We start from the raw sequence: 24,204 nt of genomic DNA on the forward strand, positions 1-24,204 counted from the left end.
TTTTCAAAGACCTAACAATTTGGCATCTGATTTGATAGATGTTCTAGAAAGAGCACAAGCTTTGGGGCCTGACAATTAGATATTTGAAGAGCACTTATTATAATAAATACCTCAACTACAATTCTTATACTTTCTTTTATAATTTATTTTATTATATAAATGTTTCTATTAAAAAAAGGAAAAGGAAGCAATTCAAAGGTATAGAAATGTATTTATAATGTTTTAGTGGCTTGATAGAAACATCTTTACCCTTATGTTTTGAGGCAGACTAAAATGTTTGCCACAGGGTTGTTAGGAATGTATTTTGAAATGAAAGCATCTTAGACTATGCTCAGAACATACCACATAATCCACAAATGGAAGCCATTATCATTAACACTATTATCAAAATAGCAAATTCAGAGATTTCTATTGAATTTGATAGTATATTGCTATATTACTTTGAATAGTAAATTAAAAGAAAAACAAGAGCAATGAATTCTTAGGTAAAATCTTTTAGGGGTAGGCTGCAAATCTTGCAGGTGCACACACAAATTATTTTTCCCTAGAATAGTAAGTTGGGAGATAAACAGCACTTGGAATAGATCTTCCGGTGGTTAAGACAATAAACCACACTCCATTAACCCAAATGCATGCATTGTCCTTTCCTGAATTACTTTAATAAGAACAATGTTAACAGTGACACTGACTGGGGCCCTTTAAGAAGGAGGAATTTCCAGGTGTAAGGGGCCCCTAAGTATTCTGATAGCAAAAGCTTTCCCCTACTTTTTCAGAAATCACTGAATCCCACATGTTTTCCCAGGAAACTACTGGCCTTGATTTTCAACCCGATTCTAAGTAATCATAGATATTTGCAAAGTCAGGAAAAGCCAGCTAAAACTGGCTACAGAAGGGGTTCTTAACAAGGGGCTGTGAGCTTGAACTGAAATTTAAAAAACATTATTTGGAGCAGATGTGCCTCAAGCAGTTGAGTGCCCAACCTGCCACATGGGAGATCCTGGGGTTCGGTTCCCAGTGCCTCCTAAAGAAAACAAGCAGACACAATGAGCAGACAGATGAGGGAACCATTTTGGGCGGAGCAGGGAGGGATGACACACACAAAATAAAAAGAACATTCTTGTGGGGACATGCTGGTGTGATATATTTATTAGCTAATAATACACAGCATAGTGTGTGCATAGACCCCTTAGTAAGGGGTCTGTGGTTTTCACCTGACTGCCAAAGGAAGGGATCCATGGAACAAACCTTATGGAGACCTTTCTGCAGAAGCAGGGATGTGATTATAAGTGATGTAAAGGGTACAGAAAAAAGGTCTGAAATTAGGTCTGTGCTCTGATAACAACACTGCAAATTAAAAGTGGGGAACAGAGCAACACAAGTCAGTGGGAAGGAATGAGATCTGAGGTGAAGGAACCTCTCTTTCCTGGGCTGCTCTGGGGGCAAGAGAGGTGGATCAACCAATCCTGGTGTTGGTAGTAGGAGAGCCTGCTGCTCGTAAATAGGTTTCAGTTCCCTCCATGCCAGTCCATGAGGTTAACAGTAACAGCAATCCCTATCATCAGCTGAGTGCCCATACATGGCATAAGTGACAACACAACATGACAATGATGCCTCATTTAATCCTGTGATCTCTGAGTTACATAATTTTCTCAAGGTCACATAGTGAATGAAAAGGGTGGGATTCAGAATCAAATCTGACAGATGCCAAAGTCCATTCTCTCACTACTAAACAATATGGCTGATGTGATATTGTTGTTAATTAGTTCTTTAAGAATGCATATCAACAGTTGGCTTAGCCATAATCAGTGTGTTTTGGCAGGAGAGAAAAAGTGAGTGTGGCAGAGTTTTTTTTAGAAGTAAAGTGGTAAGCACATATAAGTGGTAAGCAGTGCCACTGACATATGAATCCAGGCTGTCTGATTCACTTCATCAACGATGTGATCTCCCAACACACTGTACTGCTTTCCACAGCAGATTCTTAAGGAAAGCAAATAGACATAACATGGTAAGGTCATTATAAAACCTGTCAAAATGCCACTGAACAGTGCTTAGCCAGATGAATCCAAGAGAAGAACTCTTCAGCAGAGGATAGACAAGGTACACATAGCAAATGTCTGACAAAAAACTTACGATCTAAGTCAAATGATCAAAAATTTTGGTCTAATATATTTACCCTGAAGAAGAGGCCCTCAGCAGTAGAGAAGTAGTAACATTTCCCATGGAGGATTTCTGGGTTTTGTTTCTGCTCATACACTATTTAGACACAACTCAGCTAATAAAATCAGACAACACCAGACTTGAGTAGGGCTCAGGAAACTGAAGACTGAGCAGTGCAGGGTTATAAAGATGCAGGTAACAGAGCTGGTAATCTCAGGTTCATGTAAAGAAGAAAGCACCTCCATTAAACTTCTGAAAGATGGGTAAGTCTATATATTCTAACAGGCTAATGATTTAGGTTGCTGACACAGCTGCCTCACTGTCCCTATAGCTGTGAAAGTCAGGAATGGCTGCTCTGGTAGAAACTCAATTTCAGAGGCAAAACTGTGTCCACAAAGGTGAGAAAGATGTGTGGTCTCACAGTCACATTTAGGCAACTGTTCCAGTCCTAATGACCACATGTTCCATCTACACCATACAAAAAGATGCAGCTGAAACCTCTCTCAAAACATCAGTTACTCCAAGAAGGCACTGTTCTAACTGTTGCAAGCTTTAAAGTCTTTTGGCCACAGAGAGCCTCTGGAGCTCGAGCAAAGATAGGGCAACCCTGTAGTTAGCAAAGAGGATGGAATATGTAACCTGGGAGAAGTCACCCTGAGTTTTTCATCACAAGAGTGCAGGGCTGTCTGTATTGTCTTTACTACAGAAATGAATAGCCTCCCACAGAGCCACATCCTGCTTTTGGTACTCCCAGAATTCCAGCCTGTACCACTGGCATTCTCTACTGCAGCCAACTCCTAGGCACCGCCGGTTCAGGGCGATCTTGTCCTGAGATGGCCCAACGTGGAACCTACACTGGGGGATACTGGACTTGCCCGTAAGAACAAGTTCATGTCTTGGTGTGTATATGAATGTTAAGAGCACAGCCCAGACCTGTATCAGATTCTCAAGCTGTGCCATCTTGGTAAGTTAACTTCTCTGAGCCCCAGCTTCCTTGGCTGTAATGGAAATAATGTCACCTCTATTTTAGAGTGGTTGTAAGGATTACACATTAAGGTACTGGTGAAAGCCTAGCACAGGTAGGCATTCAAAACATGTTAGCCACCATGAGGATGAAGAGGAGAAGGATGACAGGTGTGCGTGAAAAGCCAAAGTTTGATGGTGGGAATCTTCACTCCCACAGAAGGAAATGCAGGGCTAGAATGGAGGCCAACCCATCACTTATGAAATCAGGGTAGTAACAGCAACTACAAAAACAGCTTGTGGTAAGGTGCTTCAACACCACCAGCCCATGGTGAGTACTCCACAAAAGCTACCTCCTCCCTTAAGTCTTTCTGACAGTGGATCAAAAGACCAGAATCTTTATGATAGAGAATTTTTTAATGATACAGCTTCTTTTCTTTTTTTTTGAGGTACCCATGATTGAACCCATAGGACCTCGTACATGGGAAGCAGGCACTCAGTCACTGAGCTACATCCACTCTCTACAGTCCACAAGTATTTTAATGGCCAAACAGGATGAGTAGAGAGGGTTCCTGCCTGGCAAACTGACACTGATCATGACTTACCAAAAGTGAGCCACATATTCACGAAAGCTGTAAGAGTGAAATCCTAGCTTCAGCATTTTATCAGCTGTATAACTTGAGCAATTACATAGGTTCTTTAATAAGATAATTTACCTGGTAGGTTGTGGTGACAACTAAATATGGTAATATATATAAAGAACTTACCATACGTGGCTCATAGTAAGTGATTAATTAGTATCAACTAATGTTCTTATTACTGTCAGAAGTTCTTCATAGGATTTCAGATTCATGATACTCTTGTGTATGAAATTAAATATGAGCAGGTCAAAATTACCTCATTTTCTATTTATGTATCCTAGATGCCGAGCCCAGCACTTGCCAGAGTAGAAACTCATAAAAGTTTGCTGAATAAATAATTACTAGGTATCTTCAGTGATAATTACTAGTTGATCTAAGTCACAAGTAGCAAGACAGTTAAAATCTCAGAGGCGTTGCTGGTGGATGCTGAAGACCTCTTGAGGAATCACAACAGGCAAAAGGGAGCAAGGGACAGAGGGAACTTAACTGCTAAGCCCCAGAGAGGACGATCTGAGGAATGAGACCTGATAAGTACCCTGGGGAGCGCACAGCTAGTAAGATGACAGGGTTCTGTGGGTCCAGAGTTAGACTAGAAGAGGCATGTCAGGCAGACCCAAGTCCAAATTCTGACTCTGCCAACAACAGCCAAGTCAAGGATATTCTTGGTACCTCCGTTTCTTCATCTGTAAAATGAATGTTATAAATGCCACATGGAACTGGTAGGAGGATGAAGTAAAATACATTTTAGGAAGTTTCTGACATGAAGCAGTTAATAAGTGGTACTTCTCCTTAATAGAAGGAAATCTAAACTTGGCTATGAATAATGAAAAACTGCCAATGCAATAATAGTTCACTCCTCATTTCTACTATCTAGTTAGCAATTATTAACTGTTTATCATAACTTTGGGACATCATTTGGCAAGGATACTGAAATTTAACTAGAACTTCTCCTACCTGGCATAAGTGGGTTAAACTGCATGCACATTTTTAAAGCCTCTAGGTATAGCTTGCCATTTCTGTTCCTGCTTGATACATTTTGCATTATAATTTTATCATCTTTAAGAATAATTTTTTGCTGGTTTTAAAGACAAAATAGTACTCATTTTATTGTGCATTTCTTTTATTGATATCAAGGCAGAAAATTTTTACACACATTATTTTATTTCTTAAATTGTTTTTTGATGCAAGGATGTCTGTTACTTTTATAATTCAGAAAACTTCAGGTTTTTCCCAACAACTCCAATGATATTTCCTAAAGAATAAGATGCTACAAATCAAATAATTGATTCCGTTTGAGGGAGAAAAAAATAAAAGTTCTAGTGGAACAATGAACAACTCAGGACAGTACAGAATAAGACAAACATCACATTTTTTTTTTTTTTTTTTTTTTGCAAGGGAATATCCCAACCTATCTGGCCTAAATCCATACATTAAATATATTCAGGTAAAACTTCATACTTGAATTTCTGGCTGGTCATATCATAAGTCCTTTCTAGTTTACGAGGACAGAAAGCATAACAAACACACCAAGATAAATTACCAGAGACTCTTACCGTGGCATGGGAGATGGTCAGAATTCCATTCTTGACTGCGCACTTCCTTCTCTGCCATACTTTCCGGAGCCTATGGAGCAGGTCAATCACAAACATGAAATAGGACCTGATTCACTCTGGGGCATGCAATTATATGATATTACGTATGTTAACATTTATTTAAAAACCCACCACTAAATAGAAAATTCTGGGTGCTTTTTATTATCCCAGATGGAAGGTAATTCAGACAAGTACGCATGTATAAGGACATTGATTACAGCACTTTTAAAAATACATGTTTTTATGAAAGAAGTTGTGACTTTACAAAAACAATCATGCATAATGTGCAGAGTTCCCACTCCACAACTCTCCACCAACACCTTACCTTGTTGTGCAACATTTGTTACAGATTATGAAAGAACGCCATCAGACTATTACCAACAACAATGCCCACAGCAGACATTTGATATATATTTTTCCATATGCCTATTATTAACACCATGTATTAGTATTTTACATTTGTTATAGTTCAGGAGAGAACACTCTCACATTTGTATCATTATTCACATTCTATCTCACCACCAAGCAGTTCACTGTATTATACAGTTCAATGCCTTGTACCGTCTATCTGAAATATATACTCAGTGGCTCTCACTTTCTTTAGAGGTGTGCAGTCATCACCTCAGTAAATGTTTTCCTTAGTCCAAAAGAAAAAAATCCCATATTTGGCCCTTAGCATTGATATAGTACCTTCTTTGACACTGATGCAAGAATATTATAATATTGCTGTTAACTATAGCCTGCAAGTTATGTTAATTTCAACAGCACTGTTTTTGATAGTTAAAATGGGAAACAACAGAAATCAAATAGGAGAATGAACAATGAACAAATGAATTATAGTTACGGTCATAGTAGAGAGCACTGTGTACGAGTTCAGTGAATGATGTAACTACATATGTGTTGATATATTGATTGCTAAAGCATATTGTTGTTTAAAAAAAGCAAGCTATTATAAGATACTTAAGGAATTATCTAGTAATATTAAAAAAACACACACCCAAAAATCTCAAACCCATAAGGCAGTATTCTCTGCTTTCTGTGAGTACAAACAAATATGTATACATGCAAACAAAAGGGTCTGGAAAGAGGCATACGTCACTGATAAAAGTATTCGTCTCTGGAGTGGGCCCAGACCTGGTGCTAAGGAGTTTTTGATAATATCTGCGGCTCTTTTACAAGAAGGCTATATTACTTTATTACTTCTGTAATTAAAAATATATATTTTTTTAAATGAAGAAAGTAACATGAAAGGTCTGCCATGCAAAGATGATTAGGGGTGGGGCTGCGTCAGGATATAGAGAAAGTAGCTCAGGGCCCAGGGCTCAAATACTATCTTTTTTTTTTTTAATTTAAAGATTTTATTTTATATTTTATGAGGTACCGGGAATTGAACCTGGAATTTTGTACATGGGAAGCAAGTGCTCAAACCACTGAGTTACAGCCACTCCCCATCATTATTTTTTGGTAACTCTGTGCATCTTGTCTCTGGGGTCTTTCAAGCCAAATGAAGCCTTAGCACCCTGGAAAGAAAACTGTTAGTGATTCCTAAGGGAAAGCAAACTGTGGCTAAGCCATTCGAAAGTATCCGTGAGTGATATAAACATTGAAAATTTTCATTTGATGATGCAGCAGGATGGAAAAAACCCAAGAGAATTAATTTCAGTTTGTTTATGAAGCTCCAGGTACAGGTAAGAGATTGCAAATGCGGCAGATGTGCACATGGCGGCAGGTGCTGATGTAGTCCTTGAGACCGTTTCCATCACTTAAATAGAAACAGGCAAGAAGAGCAACTCTTTAGCCCAGGAGAAGGCTTCTTAGACCTTCTGATTGCCATGGAAACAAAACAGCATTAGAAGAGACTGCTGTAGCTCTCCCAGGCATCTAAAATAATATCACCTTTTGTTTTCCTTTTCTTTGTTAAAATTAGTTCTGTAAGAAATCCAATACACCACGAATTTAAAACCAACTCTAAAAACAGTTAATATTGTCCTCTTGTTGAGTAACTACTAGAAGCCCAGTTTGCTCCAAAGCACGCTTCACATGGGAAAATAAGTATTTTACTTCATCTGATTTAATGTAAAATTGAACACACTATGCTCAAAATGCTAGTCTTCTCAGGAGGTAATTTAGACCTGACAAACCATCCTCAAATTATAACTTCATCACATACTTTCTTCTGAAAGAACTGACTAGGGAAATGTTTGATTAGAGCTAGTTCTTGTCAAATAATGACACCTGCATTAGGTTAATGTAACACCGCTGCAAGGAGTTCTGCAGTCCTGCCAACTATCACAAAAGCCCGTGGACATGGGCGAGGTATTCCCTGTACACACTAAGCCAGAACCAGTGTCAGCCTTTACAAGCACCACATTTTTAAAAAAGTAAGCCAACTAGTCAACCCCGAGGAGAACGTCCTTATTCAGTTTATTTATTTTATTTAGTAATGTCTATATATTCATCAGTTTTTCTTATACATATGAATTAAGGGGAGGGGGGTAACCATTTTTCTCTTGCACTGCTAATTAAGCCAAGGAAAGGAACCCAAAAGCATTCATCTTTCAGGTTAATAGAGATTGCTAGTGCAGTGCTTCCAAATTCCCAGAAGGGGAGCAATACAAAGATGTCACCTTCAAAGTTGAGAACAGTAATACCCAATCTTTGTAAACACTTTTTCTGGAGACGTCTATGGAATAGTCTCAGTTGCGATGATCTCCCCTCACCCTCTGAAATGGAAACTTCACTGAGGCACTAGACTGTGTGGCTCCTGAATGGACATATCAAGGAATTTTGCCATATGGTGTTCACAGAGAGTGCCATATGGAATCACTATTTACACCATGTCAGAATCTCGGAATTCCAGAAAAGGAACTTTCTACTAGAAAGTAGCCTAGTCATTTGACATTAAATTACTAGGATGTCAATCCCACTGCCAACACCCACTAGTTGTGTGACTTTGCACATTTACTAAATTTGTTGGAGCCTGTCTCCATCTGTATCAAGAAGACAACGACCAACTTCTAGAACCACTATGAGAAGATATATATAAGGCAATTGTTCCTTTGCCTTGATAAATGCCTTTGGGCCATGAAGTTTTAAAATTATTTTAAAAATTTTAAATCAAACCGTATAACAATCCTTTAAGTAACAAGAAGTATTCCAAAACCGGGGTTAGAAACTACTAAGCAAATGATACTTAGGAGAAAATCAAACAACATATCTGCAGTCGTCATTAGTTAACAAGTGTGTCCTCATGTATAAGCATCTCATCATTTTCCTTCCTCCACAGAAAGCAATCACAAGCTACTCTGCATTACTATTATTCATCTTTGCTGACTGAGATTATTTGGGAGTTGGATTGGACTACCAATCTCCTTTCCAACTCCAGCAGACAATGTTTTTTTTCCTCATTTCTTCAAGCAGACTGCTTGCAAGGTGAGGGTAAGGACCCTGTCTTATTTACCTGTCACCTTCCAGTATCCAGTAGAATGCCTTGGTCACTGGAGTGCTTACTGAATGTATATGGAATAAATGCATTAAGGATGAACAGAACAAAAGAATGGAGGAGTCAGGTGTGTAAGCTTATGCCCGTCTATGCTCTCTGTACCCCGAGAGTGATCAACAGCAGTAGTACCCCCTTGCTCTGCCTTTGAACACCAAGCAGGGAGCCATTGGCAATGACATGGAAGACCCAGGTTTAAACTTGGGTTCTCATACTTACTATCTCATCTCAGTCAAATTACTTAACCTCTCTGAATGAACTGTCAGTCTATAAAAGAGTCGAATGGGATGAGCCTGTGGGGTCCGGCAGGCACACAGCAGATGTGCACCAGATGACTATTTCCTTGAACATTTTATGAAAGACCTTGTCAACCTTTCTTGGGCGCATAGACATTAATTACTTAGAAACAGGCAATTCTAATTTCTAGAAAATCTTAATGACTTTAGGTGAGCCGTGTAAAAAAATGGTTCTTTTACACAGCTACTTTAAAACACACATAAAAAAGCACATTGCTGTCTACAACAAAACAATTAACTTTCCTTTTGTTGGAAATGTAACAGGTCCCCCTACATTGGTACAGGATGTCTGTACCAAAATTGGTCAGGAAAAGAATGAACTGTAGGGCCTGAGACTTTCCCAGGAATGATAAACTATGGAATTAAAATTTATTTGCACTACATACCATGGAGTTTGGGCTATAATTTACTCACTATGTCACTGAAAAAAAAAGCACAGTTTAAAGTTGTGATATTGGTATTTCCTTTACTTCACTTTTAGCAAGACTACTCACTTAAGAGACAACATTTACTGATTCTAGCTAGATGCTGTACTATGTACTGGTGATACTTATCTTTTTTTTAAAGATTTACTTTATTTCTCTCCCCTTCCCCTCCACTGTCTGCTCTCTGTGTCCATTTGCTGTGTGTTCTTCTGTGTTCGCTTGCATTCTTGTCATGTGGCCCTGGGAAACCGTGTCATATTTTTTGTTGTTGCATCATCCTGCTTTGTCAGTTCTCTGTGTGTGCGGTGCCCTCCTGGGCAGCTGCACTTTTTTTGCGTGGGGCAGCTCTCCTTGCAGGGAGCACTCCCTGCACGTGGAGCATCCCTATGCGGGGGACACCCCTGCGTGGCCCAGCACTCCTTGCGCGCATCAGCACTAAGCATGGGCCAGCTCACCACATGGGTCAGGAGGCCCTGGGTAGCGAACCCTGGACCCTTCAAATGGCAGGCGGATCTCTATCAGTTGAGCCATAACTGCTTCCCCTTATCTTTTTTTAAACCCCTAATAAACAGATCCTGTTGGTCCTACCTTCATTATCTAAAATTTGATGTCTAACCCCCTCTTACTGCTGTCCCCTGACCCCATCGTCTCTCATCTGGGACTCTGCACCAGCCTCCTAACCGGTTTCCTTGCTCTGCTTTGTTTTCACATGCTTTTAATATTGTAGTCAGAGAGAACCTTTCAAAATATGTCAGATTATGTCATTCTTCTGATCAAAAATTGTCCAGCGACTCTGTCTCACTTAGAACAAAGCAGTAGTCCTCACAATGGCCCGCAAAGCCCACGGTGGTGTGGGTCCCTGCCCTCTCTGCTCCCTTCTCCAATGATTGCCTCACTCGCCTACTCTTCTTGAGCTGGGCTGGACTGGGTATTAACCACAATGGCGAGCATGCTTTGGCCATTCCTTTCCCCTATGTATCTGCAGAGGTCATTCCCTCACTTCCCTCAAATTGCCCCCTCCGTGCAGTCTTCCTTGACCACCCTGCAAGAAGGCAAGCACCACAACCTGTCGCTCACTCCCTGCACCTCTGGGTTTACCTTTCTCCAGAGCGCATATGTAAGCTCTGCAAGGGTAAGGACCTTCTTTCATTCAATGCTATATTCCCACTGCTTGGACCAGTGACTGACATATAATAAAACTCTAAAGATATCTGTTGAATGCATAAGTCAAATTATAAAAACAACTGACAGGGAAACGGACTTTGGCCCAGTGGTTAGGGCGTCCGTCTACCATATGGGAGGTTCGCGGTTCAAACCCCGGGCTGCCTTGACCTGTGTGGAGCTGGCCATGCGCAGTGCTGATGCGCGCAAGGAGTGCCGTGCCACGCAGGGGTGTCCCCCACGTGGGGGAGCCCCACGCGCAAGGAGTGCGCCCGTGAGGAAGCCGCCCAGCGTGAAAAGAAAGTGCAGCCTGCCCAGGAATGGCGCCGCCCACACTTCCCGTGCCGCTGACGACAACAGAAGCGGACAAAGAAACAAGAAGCAGCAAATAGACACCAAGAACAGACAACCAGGGGAGGGGGAGAAATTAAATAAATAAATCTTTAAAAAAATTAAAAATAAAAAATAAAAACAACTGACAGTGATCCCAGAAATTTATAGGAGACATATCAGCAATTTAAAAAAATTAAAACAAACAAACAAACAAAAAAACCAAACCAAATTCATGTCTTAACTGTTTCGGCTGGCAAAGCTAAGGAGCACATATTCACAAGCAATCAGAAAGCAGGAAATTTTTTAAAGATGTCCATTAGTAAGGCACGTGATCATGGTCTTGCTTATACACTTATTGTGAAGGAAAAGCCTTTGTTCAAGCAACATGAGGAAGGTCAGTATGGCAGGACCAGGGGAGGGAGTAGCCCGGGAAAAGAAAGGGCAAGAGTCTCTATGCCACGGGAAGCAATGTGAGCATTTTAGACAAGGGAACAACATGATGTGCTTCACATTTTTTAAAAGACTGCTCTCAGTGCTGGAGAAAGGGAAGAGTGAGCAAAGCAAGGAAACCAGTTAGGAGGGGGCTAAGACAGTCCAGGAGAGACGACGGGGCCTCGTACCAGAGTAGAGACAGAGGAGGTGGAAAGAACGTGCTAGTTTTAGAGGTAGACATGGAAGGGCTTGTTAAACTGGTTGTGATAGAAGAGCCAAGAGATGCTCCCAAGGGTGGGGTTGGAGTGGCTAGACAGGCGTTCCAGGCAGAGGACATGGCAATGGAGAGAAACAGAGAGGCGGGTCAGTGTGAGGCCAGCGAGCCATTTTGCTTGCTTCACACATTCTACGTGCACCTACCCTCCTGAAATCACGTTATGTGTCATGGATGTTATTTAGGTGTCACAGAAAACTTACTGCTTTTTCCAAAGACAGTAGGTTAAATCTCAGGTTTACCTGAAGAAAACCAGTGTCCTAAAGATCTGAATCCAGTGCATTAAGAAACTTTTTTAAGTGTGTTTTCCTGTTTGGGGGGCTGAAAAAAGTTCCCAGGTCAGTAACCCCCAGGAGATGTGCTAATCACACACAGGGACAGTGGGCTGGGCTCATACCTACCCATCACTCTTCTTTAGCAGGTACCCCTTCTTCTCACTGCCGTACTCCTTGTTGCCCTGGAGCTGGTGCATGCTGTACCCTCCTTGCCGGCTCTGGGAATCCTGGGAAGGAAGAGCCACAGATAGAGCAAAACCTGGAGATACCTCTCAAATCCTTGACCCTATTCTGCCATTGAGGCTTTGCCCACTGCTCTAAGAATTTACAGAACTTAAAGGATGGACAGGGCTTTGCACGGGAAGGACTGGTAAAATCTAAATGGATGACAAAACAAAGTTCATGCAACCTGAATGTGTTCATCCCTTAGGCAATACCTCTTCTATTTTCACATGCTGCTAAACACCTTTAAAAAAAAGGAAACAGAAAAAAGAAAAAAAAAAGTACAGGAAAAACACTACTTCTGAGGGAGGTATTAAGAATTTTCAAATTCTTAGTTTTTAATTACCTAGCACTCTGCAAAATACACCCATAGCCATTCTTTCCATTTAAAACAGTAATTCTAGTGATGAAAAGTGTATGGTTGATGATGACAAGGCCAAACCAACAACACAGATGCTAACGAGCTAGGTCCATCATTCCAGGCCACTAACGTTTGCATTTTCTAAAGACTATATGACTAGAAACAATCATTACATTATGGAAATGAAAGAAGTAAATGAATAATGTTGAACAGTACAATGAGAACACAGGTCTTCAGACATAAAAGCAGGAACATACATTCTCACAAAAAGTATTGACTTACTCTCCTAGACTTCGATCGGGAAGGGCACAAGGAACAGAGAAAACATTTGAAAATATAGTTAATTTATTGAAAAGTCTTATGCCTATAATTTAAGCACTTTTATGTAGCACATAGAAAACATCATTGTAAAGATAATTAATACAGAAAATATACATATATGACTTTCAAATCAGGATAAACTTTGGGTGACAGAACAATAAACTATCAGGTTTTATTTCAGGTCATGTTGAGTGATTAACAGAAAAACAGCTGAACAGAAGAACATGAGGTACCAACTCATCAAGATAAAATTATTACCAAACCTAAAAGTGTGTGGCATAGGAAATTAACACCTCAGTGAAACTTAAAAAGAATTACTTAGAAATCGAGTAAGAAACAAAAGTCATAGGCAGATTCTTTGGGTCTTTTTTGTTTTTGTTTGTTTGTTTAAATTAAGAAGTCTTCATAAAAGCATCTAGTTCATAAGCAATACCTAAAATGTGATGGTGATGAGGCGGAAGCTCTATTAACCACTGATTATGGCTTGTGTCCAGGGTACCTCTATGGTCAGGGTGGCTTCTTTCTGGCCTCCAGTCCCTTTTGGGACAAGTGTAAGTACTCAGGAAATGCAAATTAATGTTATTAACAGCTCAAGGGAAATGTCTAGGACAATGCACCTCTGTAAGATGCATAATGAATTCTGTGTTCAAAATCAAGTCCTGAACACCTCCTAAAAGCCAGGTACCACAGCAGGTACTGAGAATACAAAATAGGACAACTCAGTTCTGAGGTGGATGCTTACAGCCAGGGCACACCCCTGTTCTGCTCTCTGTGTAGATAACTGAGATCCATTATGCTTCACCAGGGATGGTGACTCATATTAAAAGAGTTATAAACGTATCACTTTTTTAATCTGGTAATTAATCTGTTTTTAACCTGCCAGAATGCCTCCAGCTGAAACATCTAACTGGACAATTTAATCCCATGGGGAGATGGGAGTAGCGTGGAACCTAGGAATCTCTTGGAAAATTCCCCTGGATGTTTACTTTTACTCAGGGCCTCCAACTTTCAATCCCTAGTCATTTGACTCACTGAGTCCTGCCTGATAGGTGCTTTAAGCTTTTGTCGATGGAGATAGGACTGCAGAACTCTACTACATATTAGCTATTCAAAAGGAACAGTCTCCTCTACTGTGCCCCTATGACAGCACTTAGTAGGAACAGTAGTGATATGGATTTTTTTTGCAGGAGGCAGTAATCTGTTCATAATCCTAATAAAACTTAGGTCTGAAAATAAAGTCTGGGTGGGAGAGAACTAAGGCACGGGAAAAAATAAGAAGGCTAAATGAAATCCATACACCTTTCTGCTTTAACCCAATGAATCACATGAAACTTATTCAACTATGGATTTGCAAATAGGGAACTGTGCCATATCTATACCCTCATAAACATGTATATGGGGGAAGCAGATGTGGTTCAAGGAATTGAGCTCCTGCCTATGATGTGGGAAGTCCCAGGTTCGGTTCCTGGTGCTTCCTGAAGAAGATGAGCAAGACAGTGAGCTGACATGATAGGCACGTGTGGTGAGCTGATGCAACAAGATGTCGCACCAAGGAGACATAAAGAAGAATGACAATAAGAGATACAACCAAGCAGGGAGGTGAGGGAGCTTGGGTAATTGGGCGCTTCACTCCCACATGGGAGGTCCTGGGTTTGGACCTCCTAAAGAGAAGATGAGGAGACACAGAGAGCACACAGTGAATGGACACAGAGCAGACAGTGCCTGCAAACAATGGGGGTGGGGGGGAATAAATAAAATAAATCTTTTAAAAAAATCCAAAAATCTTATATATGTATATATATTTTCAGGAGGTACTAGGGCTTGAACCTAGGACCTTGTATTTGGGAAGCAGGCACTCAACCACTAAGCTACATGTGCTTCCCCTCACCCCCCACATAAACATATTGAAAGCAAAGCCTAAAATCTCCTTGGATAGCTATTCTTATTAAAAGTGTTAACCCTCTTCCTCAGAACACTTTTCACTGAACTAAACTTCACCTGCTCACATAATTCCTAGATCTGACTGAATGGTTTAAAACTACATATCTCTAACTTCAACCTGTTTGCTAACCTTTAAAATAAAAGCCTGCTTTAAAAATAAAAATGCTTATCTTTCCTTTTTTTTTTTTTAAACAAGGATCCAGATGTCAATAACTTAGAAAAACTAATAAATCCTATAAAGTTACCACTGGGACATTTCTTATGTATATTTGTTACTAGGCTAAATAAATTCTAAATTCTGAATAATAGACTGAATGAACCTTGCTTTGTAACACACAAAAATGCTTTTAAAGGTGAATAAAGTGGTTGAACTCTAATCTTTGACTTCAGAAATCTACATGAAGAATCCTAAATTAGCTACTGAGTTTTATGGCTTAAGAAAGCCACCCCAACTAATATTTGTGCACTTTGAGAAATGAGGGCCATTCAATGTAGCAGATCACTCTAGAAAAATGAAGAGAGGATTTTCTCTTTTGAGAAAGCAGTTCTTGGAGAATATTAATAATTATTTAAAAAAAAATACAACAGCAAAGGAATGGGAATAGGTCCTGATAGCATAACAGAAATCAAGACATATTCAGTAAAGAGAAATGTAAACAAGAAACTTATTCAAGGGAAAACATAAAACTAAATTTAAACAATGAACTTCAAATAACACCTTCAGGAAACTTCATCATGTGAGCCAAGGAATGTAAACTACAGAATGCAATTACGGTACTGTTTTTAAGTTTGGTTTCCTATTTCTATTAGCAGTACAAAGAAATCACCTTATTTTCTTATTAGAAAACCTTATTAACATATAAAATGCATTATTAAAGAATAAAATCTCCAATCTTTTAAAACTGAAAGCAATTGCATATTCATTGATTTTAATAGGCTTATAAATGATTTTAGCATCCAAATTAAAACTAAGCCTCTATTACAGAAGCTTAAAATTTCTAATGTAAGGTATGAATGGAGTGGACAAAGGATTCCTTCCATTTCACCTTACTAAATATTTATCAAGTAGCATGTGGGTGCTAGACAATGTGCCAGATACTGTAAAGGAGAGAGAGAGAAGTAAAACACAGAATCTGCCCTCAAACAACTTGCAAACTATACTATTGTAAGTTATTAAAGAGAACCTATCAAGGCACTCAAACAAAACAAAACATTTTAACCCTAAAAACAGTTAAGTAGCAAACAGTCCTTGTGGGAGGGTGGGCTATTATAAAAGCTTAAAATAATTAATTTCATAAAACATTTGCTAAAAGACAATAAAGGCTTAAATATAAGTTCACAAAAATTCCTGGGATTCTCTTACAACTAAAATTCCTGGAGTTTTCTTTAATTGGCCTCAGACCCTAAAGAGGTTAAAAAATTTCTTGGATGCTTTCTTTTCTTTTATTAAAGAAGTTGTAGGTTTATAGTAAAATCGTGCATAAAAAAATTTCTATATACCACCCTATCATAGATATCTTCCTCGAGGGTGGGGCCACCTGCTATCATTCATGAAGGAAGATTTTTATAGTTGTACTATTTAACTACAGCCCATTGTTTACAATGAGGTTCACTGTTTATTTGGTTTGCGGTGCCTATTTTTAGATTTTATTCCAGCAACATACACACAACCCAAAACGTCCCCCTTCAACCACATTTTGGGTGCTTTTAATTTCTTAGGTCATTTTGTAGATGGCTCCACACTCTTCTCATATAGCACTGTAGTGAGAACTCTCTGATGTTTATCCCAAGTTGCTAAAAACAATTTTTTTAAAATTATTTTTTTTTAATAATGAGACCACATGATACATGACTTTTTTTTTTTAAAAGATTTATTTATTTATTTATTTAATTCCGCCCTCTCCCCCGGTTGTCTGTTCTTGGTGTCTATTTGCTTCGTCTTGTTTCTTTGTCCGCTTCTGTTGTCGTCAGCGGCACAGGAAGTGTGGGCGGCGCCATTCCTGGGCAGGCTGCACTTTCTTTTCACGCTGGGCGGCTCTCCTTATGGGGTGCACTCCTTGCCGTGGGGCTCCGCTATGCGGGGGACACCCCTGCGTGGCAGGGCACTCCTTGCGCGCATCAGCACTGCGCATGGGCCAGCTCCACACGGGTCAAGGAGGCCTGGGGTATGAACCGCGGACCTCCCATGTGGTAGACGGACGCCCTAACCGCTGGGCCAAGTCCGTTTCCCAACAATTAACTTCTAATCATATTTTGCAATGAGTGATGATAAACATGAGAATGTAATCGGCATGCTGTGAAAAATCAACTTTTCTTATAAAATACTCCGGATGGTGTGCTAGTGAAAACTCATCATTTATTAATTTGTGGTGGACTTAAATCAAATTATGTGTGTTTCTTCATGTACATCCTTTGGCTTATATGCAAATTTGCTTCTTAATCAGCAGAAGCAGAATATATCAGTCTCTATACAAAAGAAAAAGGGACTTTAGTAGTTATTTTTTTGAGAGATTCCTCATATTGCGGGGAAAAACAAAGGTAGGCAGTGTTGAAGTACATATTATAGAGCATAAAATCTTGCAATTTTCTCTCCAGACGGAAATTGCCCCTTTGTCCCTTTTCACTTGGGTCTTTCCATTGCTTATATTGAGAAATCATTTAAGGAGATGACTTCTGCTCTGATTTGCAAAAAAGTAATGAGGACCCAGACTTTCAGTCTACTGGGGTTCAGACACTTAGAAGCTGCTCTAAGACATACAGTGGCTCAAAACACAGGAGCAGACTCTGGATGATGTGGGAATAGACGTGGTCTCACTGTATGTGGACCTTCCTGACCATTGACATGTATACTTCCAGCCGTCAGCAGGTAGTTGCCCAGCATTAAAGGACTATAAGCCCCTCCCACTTTATGAAAGCCCAAGGCATACATAAAAATTGGATTTTAGAAAGCAGAAGAATAGAGGGTTATCATACTCACTTAGTAAAGAGAACTTTCAGGCATTAGTGCTGCTGGTAGAGGATTCCACAAGTTTTAGGTGGTTTGCTCTTTTTTCTTTTTACAAAACAAAACAAAACAAAACCAAAAAAGCCCAATAATTTACATTTACTGTTAGGGTCCAAACCTGCCAACAAGGGTGAGGAGAGGCTCCCCAAGAAGCCCTTGGGTAAAAGAGAAATGGCAGGATGGGACCCAAACAAGACAGAACATCTGAAGTCCTTGTGTTTTGTATAAAATGAAAAAAGCTTTTCATGTGGGGTCTCCTACCCTGAGTTTGCTATGTTTCTGGACTCAAGAACTCCTTTCAGAAACACACATGCAACAGTCTGCCATTGTTGTGTGATGTCACAATGAATTGACAACATAAAACTATTAACTATTTTAAGAGATCACAAATTTAATTGTAATAATTTTCATAATATGACTTTCCCCCATTTAAGTATTCAGTTTACCCATAGGTGAAGTATGTATCCCTTCAGTCCTCCATAATTGGGTCTGAGCTCATCATGGAAACTGCATCTCCCACTCCTCCACCCACCCTGCCCCCGTCTGAGCTCCTTGAACATACCAGGCAGTTTTCCCACCCTGTGCTCTTTTCTGAACTCATAGAAAGTACTTTAGGCATGGTTTTACCTTTTTATATATATGGTTGACTCTCTCTACTAGATAACGAGTTTCATGATGGAAGAGACTAAAACTCACTTCATATAGTATTCTTAAGAGTAATGCCTAGAACATATGAGGTACTAAATAAATGTATGAATAAGCAAATAATTAACATTTATAATAAATGTCATCTTAACATCTACCAGGCATTGTACACTCCATTTCAATACCTAGGAACCATCTCACCTTAACTTTTCTTAACTATTGAACAAAACTTCTATAGGATTCTGAATCAAAAGAATGTAGTTCCCTGACAAAATAAGGCTGCCAAGAAAGGTAGAGAACAGTCTAAAATAAATAGGATAGTGTGGCATGTGTCCTTTCTGCATCTCCTTTTATTGGTGGCTATACACTTATATCTTATTTATCCTTGCAACTGCTGTAGCAGGAAGCTATCAACAGATCAGGAATCACAAAGAGTATCAAAAGCAGGAGCAGATGTGGCTCAAGCAGTTGAGCTCTCATTTTTGACATGGGAGTTCCTGGGTTCAGGCCAAAATCAACAAGTAAAACAAACCAGAGGTTTGAGCACTGGCTTCCCACATGAGGTTCCAAGTTCAATCCCCAGTACCTCAAAAAAAAAGAAAAAATCATAAGCACCTCACATGTACTGTTTGCCCTGTTAGAAACATAGATAACCTACTTCTTTTTGATCAAGTTGAAGAGAGGATTTTATTAAGTCTCGGAGTGCAGTTAGCTGTTTCTTTTCTTCATCCTGGGTCTGTTTTATCTATGAAAGAAGAAAGTGCTTATATTACTTATCATTTATAATTTTATGAGCAGAGTTTAATTCATCCAAACGTACTGCTCATCAAACAATTCAATTATATAGTTGACTTCCTTATTAAAGTCCTTAACTCATTTTTGATAAAAGAGGCACAATCTTTTCATTTCATGAAAGCGCCAGTGAGTTTTGAAATGAACAAATAATGCAACCTGATTTCTTATTAAATAATACATCTAGGCTGGACACTTAACCCTGAAGCACTATTTTAAACAAGGTTAAGATCTGACGTTGAGGGCACTGGCTTCTGGGTTTTCAAACGGTGGTAGTGGGAACATCATGATGTAATTAAACAGGCCAGGGGAGAATCAAAAGAACGACTAGGAATCCAAAAGGCCAATGCATACATTAAAGTTTACAAAGCATTACACAGTAGGAAGGGTTTGGTGCTGTTTTTTCCCAGTCATTTGCAACTTAATCATTACCAACTTGATCATGTTAACTATGAAAAGAATCAGAAAAAGTACAAAGCTGTATGTATTTCAAAATTATAAAAGAATACAAAGCTGTATGTATTTCAAAATTATAAAAGAATACAAAGTATTTAGTAATTCTAAAACCTTAAACGGACACATGAAGTTGAAATCATAATACATATATTTTTAATAGTATTCCCTGCCAAAACAAATACTTCATGGGGAACAAGTTTGTCATTTCTATGCATACATTCAAGTGATTCCCTCCCCACAAAAAAGTTTACTTTTGATTTTCATATTACAAAAGCAAAACCTACACATTAGGAAAAATAAGAGAGGAAATTTAAAACACCAAAAATAAACCATAAAAAAAAAAATACATCTATAGCTTGAATACTCAGAGACACTTAATTTTAATCCCTCCCAGATCAAACATTCTTCCTGTACCTTTTGACTGAAGGGAATTCATATGTGACATTACTGAACGCTGAATGGCGAGCCATCTGAATGGATGATTATGCATTCCTTTCCCTGCTCCCCCTGCTTCTCCAAAGGGTGCTAGGAATACCTGACCCATCAATTACCTCTCTCAGTTAAACTAAAGGCTTATCTGCACTGGGTTTATACTGATACGTAATTCAACCAAAAAAGGTCCTTCTTTTCTTTACTACTCTTCTAAAATAGATTTCAAATGTATAGATATGCACCCATGAAGGAAAACTAAAAGACAAATATTTTATAAAGAACTTACATTATATAGGTCAGCAGCCAGTTTTTCAATGTATTGTTTCAATTTATCAGCTGTTTTCAAGCCATCTTGAAAGAAACTACAATGGAAAACACTAGCTATTTAGCAGCAGTATAAAAAGAACTGAAATAATCTGCAAAACCCAAAATTATCTTTACCCATGCATCTACACAAAACATCTTAAACCATTTCAGTATTTTAAAAAGATGTCCCAACAAACTACTGAATGGATACCATTTGACTTATCCAGTAAATTTCAAACAGACACTGCAAATTACAGCTGCAGTCCCAGCATGATGGTTTCATAATGTGCATATCCCTCTATACATAGTACGATTTCCCCCTCGTTTGCCATATTTGAATTCAAAAAAGAGGGAAGACACATTAAGCAAAGGGATAACATAAAGTTAAATTGGGTACTATCAGCAGAGGTATGACTGAACTAGAAAAAAAAGAAGAAAGCCAGGGTTCATTCTGGAAAAAAGAAGACAGCCAAGGTTCATTTAATTTAGATGAAACTCCAGGTGGGAACACTCAGTGCAAATTATTTAAAAATAGGCAAAATGCCAAATAAGGGAGGAGAGGGAAGAGTTACCAGAAAGGCCTCTTTAGTGATAAGAATCTATGCATCTATAGTAAGATGTGCCACAGGCTGTCAAAAGTAAGACAGCATGTTACAGTAACCAAATAGTTGCCCTTCTGTGAGTTACTGATTTATATAAAACACTGAAAATGAAATATAATACCATTTCTTATGACTTTTCTATAGAAGGTCATCATAGCACTATATATAGTGAACACAAGAAGAAAAGAAAGAAAGAATTTAAAAGAATAGTGAAGTGAAGGAGGCCTGACTCAGGCTAACAAGAATGATTACAACAGTCTACTTACTTGCACTGTGCATGATAATACTTTATAAGATTCTGCAGCAGATCCACACCCTTTTTGGTCTTGATTTCATTAACTTTAATGAGATACTGTGGAAATAAAACAGACCTTCATGTTGATAACTGCAGGCAGTCATGGGTACAGGTGACAGAGTACCAACTGTGAATTAGCACAAGTTAATGGACCCTAGATAGCTCAACAACATAAGCTTAGTTTAAGGAATGATGATTTGGCACAGACACAAAGTATGCAAAACAAATTGATTGGTTAGAGGTTAACATTTGATGAATTTTTAAGATTAGTTTACGAGACAAGCAGAAATAAAACACAGCAAAACAATCGAATTGATTGTTTTGCCCTGGTGCAGTGGATCTCAAACATAGTTCATGTGGTAAGAGACTGACTGAGGAATATACCATATGAAGCTGAAACTTTTAGCCTTAAGAGGTGAATAAGAAACAATTTCTGCTACTCAAAAATGAAAGAATAAAAATAAAAATGATACATTATTAATTTTTGCAGTTAACTAAACATTGTTGGTTTTACTTTTCACTATTGGTCAAGATTTTCTATTGACATTGTTTGCTTCTTGTTCACTTGCTTTATTGTGTGAAAGTGTTTATAAGCAGACAAGTTGAAGAACCAAAGGTTTGTGCCAAAAATATAAAGAAATAAATTAACAAAGAAAGAGAGAGAGAGAGAAAGAGAGAGAGAGAAAGCGAGACAGAAAAAAGGAAAACTTAAGGGAGTAAAACATAAACTCAAGAAAATTCTCTTCATTTTAACATTTTCTGAAAACAGCTCTATTACTCAATCTCAGCGATAGAACGGGCTGGTCTCTAGGTCAACAGGCGCTAGAACTTGCGAGGAACCCAGTTTGAGAACCACTGCTCTAAGTTTAAGGCAGCATGCTTTTCACTACTTTTTCCTTTTTCATCAATTCACACTTTAATAACTACTTAATTTAAACTTTCATTCAATCACTCAAACTGGACACATGGTTAAAGAAAAAGCATGCGCTAAAACTTGTTCCAGTAAAACTTATTATTCACTAGTGTTAACCCTCACTGAATATTTTTCCCCCACAACCACTCACAAGCAACATTAAGGTTCTCACCAAAGAATCCTCTTTGGGCTTAAAGAGCCCCAAAGGACCAAGGCTCAAAACATGAGACAACAGTGAAATGGCGGGACTCAAAATGCTTGGAGAAAAATGGAGATTAGAATCCTTAAGAAACAGTCCCCTCCCCCAATAATTAAACACAATTTCTTTTTAAGCATAAAATTGCTGACTAGCAGGAGAAGTTCAGTTATTAAATTTCAAGGCAGGAAGCGGATGTAGCTCAGTGGTTGAGCTCCTGCTTCCCATGTACAAGGTCCTGGGTTCAATCCCCGGTACCTCCTATTTAAACAACCAAAAAAATCAAGACAAACAGTTAAAAAGTTCATTCTTACTTCACACATTTGGAGCTGAAAAAGGCGCCTTTCTTTTTCCATTTCTTCTGCTATCTCGGCTCCTGTAATCTCTGTGCGGATCATCCCATGCTGTTTAGCATGCTCTCTTTTTTCCTTTTCAATTTTTGTACTGTAATTAAAGGAGATGCCATAATTTAAAAAAATAATGTGCTCATGTCTTTCCCTCAACAAGAACCATTTGATTCTTTCTTAATTCTTAAAGTTAAGAGGCAGAAACTCAACTGGTAGCATCAGGCAAAAGTCAAAAATCTAAGTCCAAAGAAAAACATATATTATGGATTTTCACTTAGGAAATGTCTTATATTTTAACTTTGATCTTATACATGGATGGATTCATATAAGTTCTCTCACATTTTGAAGGGCAAAAAGGAAATTGTTGGGAAGTAGATGTGGTTCACATGACTGAGCTCCTGCCTACCACATGGGAGGTCCCAGGTTCAGTTCCTGGTGCCTCTAAAAAAGGAAGCTAAGCACACACCGAACAGACACAGCAAGGGGGTGGGGAGAAATAAATAAAGTAAATCTTAAAAAAAAAATGTGATAGTTTACCCTTTCTTGGTTAAAGTACTTTTTGATTAAGGAGAATCAAAGTTGGAGATGTGATTACGTATCATTAGATTATGGGATTTAGAATGATTTCAAGACAAAGCAGATAATGGGTCCTTGTGGGTATGCACAATAATTAGTCAAAGGTAATTTCCAATACTCCTCTAAGCTTGGGCTATTTCCACATCCCAATGACACATTTTAAACATTCAGCTACTTGGCACCGGATTGTACAAAACAAAGACTGAAAGAGATGCCAAGCTATAATTTAGAATGCCATGTAAGCATTCTTCAGTTGGGAGAGGGTGAGCAGAGAATCAGGGAAATAAGGAGAGCCCATATATCTTAGGCTGGAGCTTGGCTATAATAGATAAATCTCTGATAATAACACCAATAACCACAACTCCCCTTCCAAAAATCCATTTAATTTGAAAACGCACTTCTAATTTTGAAAACAGCCTATAATTTCTAGCTGTGAATGCAAAGACTAATTGATTCAGTCTTCAACTATTTTTTTAAGTGGTGGTGGTGGGGTGATGGGGAACCAAATATCAAAGAAAGCCAGTATCTTTTTCTATATACAAACTGGAAAATGAACCCATCAACCCATTGGAAAATCCACTGCAAATCTGGCTGGGATTCCCTGTCTTTAATCATGACAACTTGGTTGTCACAGAGGAGTGATGGCAGGTATTTTATCAGAAAGAGAATAAACGTAGCTCTTTCTCCACTGACATGGGTAGGAAGAGAAGCAGGAAGCCACAGAAGTTTAAGAAATATGAGGGTAGG

The 24,204-nt window shown here is 38.8% G+C and overlaps 1 protein-coding gene across 2 annotated transcripts in view; it reads right to left on the minus strand.

Moving 5' to 3' along the window:
• ASAP1 (ArfGAP with SH3 domain, ankyrin repeat and PH domain 1) overlaps positions 1–24,204 on the minus strand; it is a 358,576-nt gene that overhangs the window by 84,765 nt on the left and 249,607 nt on the right. For both annotated transcript variants that reach the window (XM_004451154.5, XM_058276037.1), the window contains exons 8-13: positions 22,849–22,978; positions 21,397–21,482; positions 20,509–20,584; positions 19,201–19,287; positions 12,175–12,275; positions 5,315–5,384 (exon numbers count right to left, since the gene is read on the minus strand). In XM_004451154.5, the coding sequence (XP_004451211.1) occupies positions 5,315–5,384; positions 12,175–12,275; positions 19,201–19,287; positions 20,509–20,584; positions 21,397–21,482; positions 22,849–22,978 (550 nt within the window). The remainder of the gene's footprint in view (positions 1–5,314; positions 5,385–12,174; positions 12,276–19,200; positions 19,288–20,508; positions 20,585–21,396; positions 21,483–22,848; positions 22,979–24,204) is intronic.

This window comes from Dasypus novemcinctus, chromosome 14, assembly GCF_030445035.2.
Source record: "Dasypus novemcinctus isolate mDasNov1 chromosome 14, mDasNov1.1.hap2, whole genome shotgun sequence".
Classification (NCBI taxonomy): Eukaryota; Metazoa; Chordata; class Mammalia; order Cingulata; family Dasypodidae; genus Dasypus; species Dasypus novemcinctus.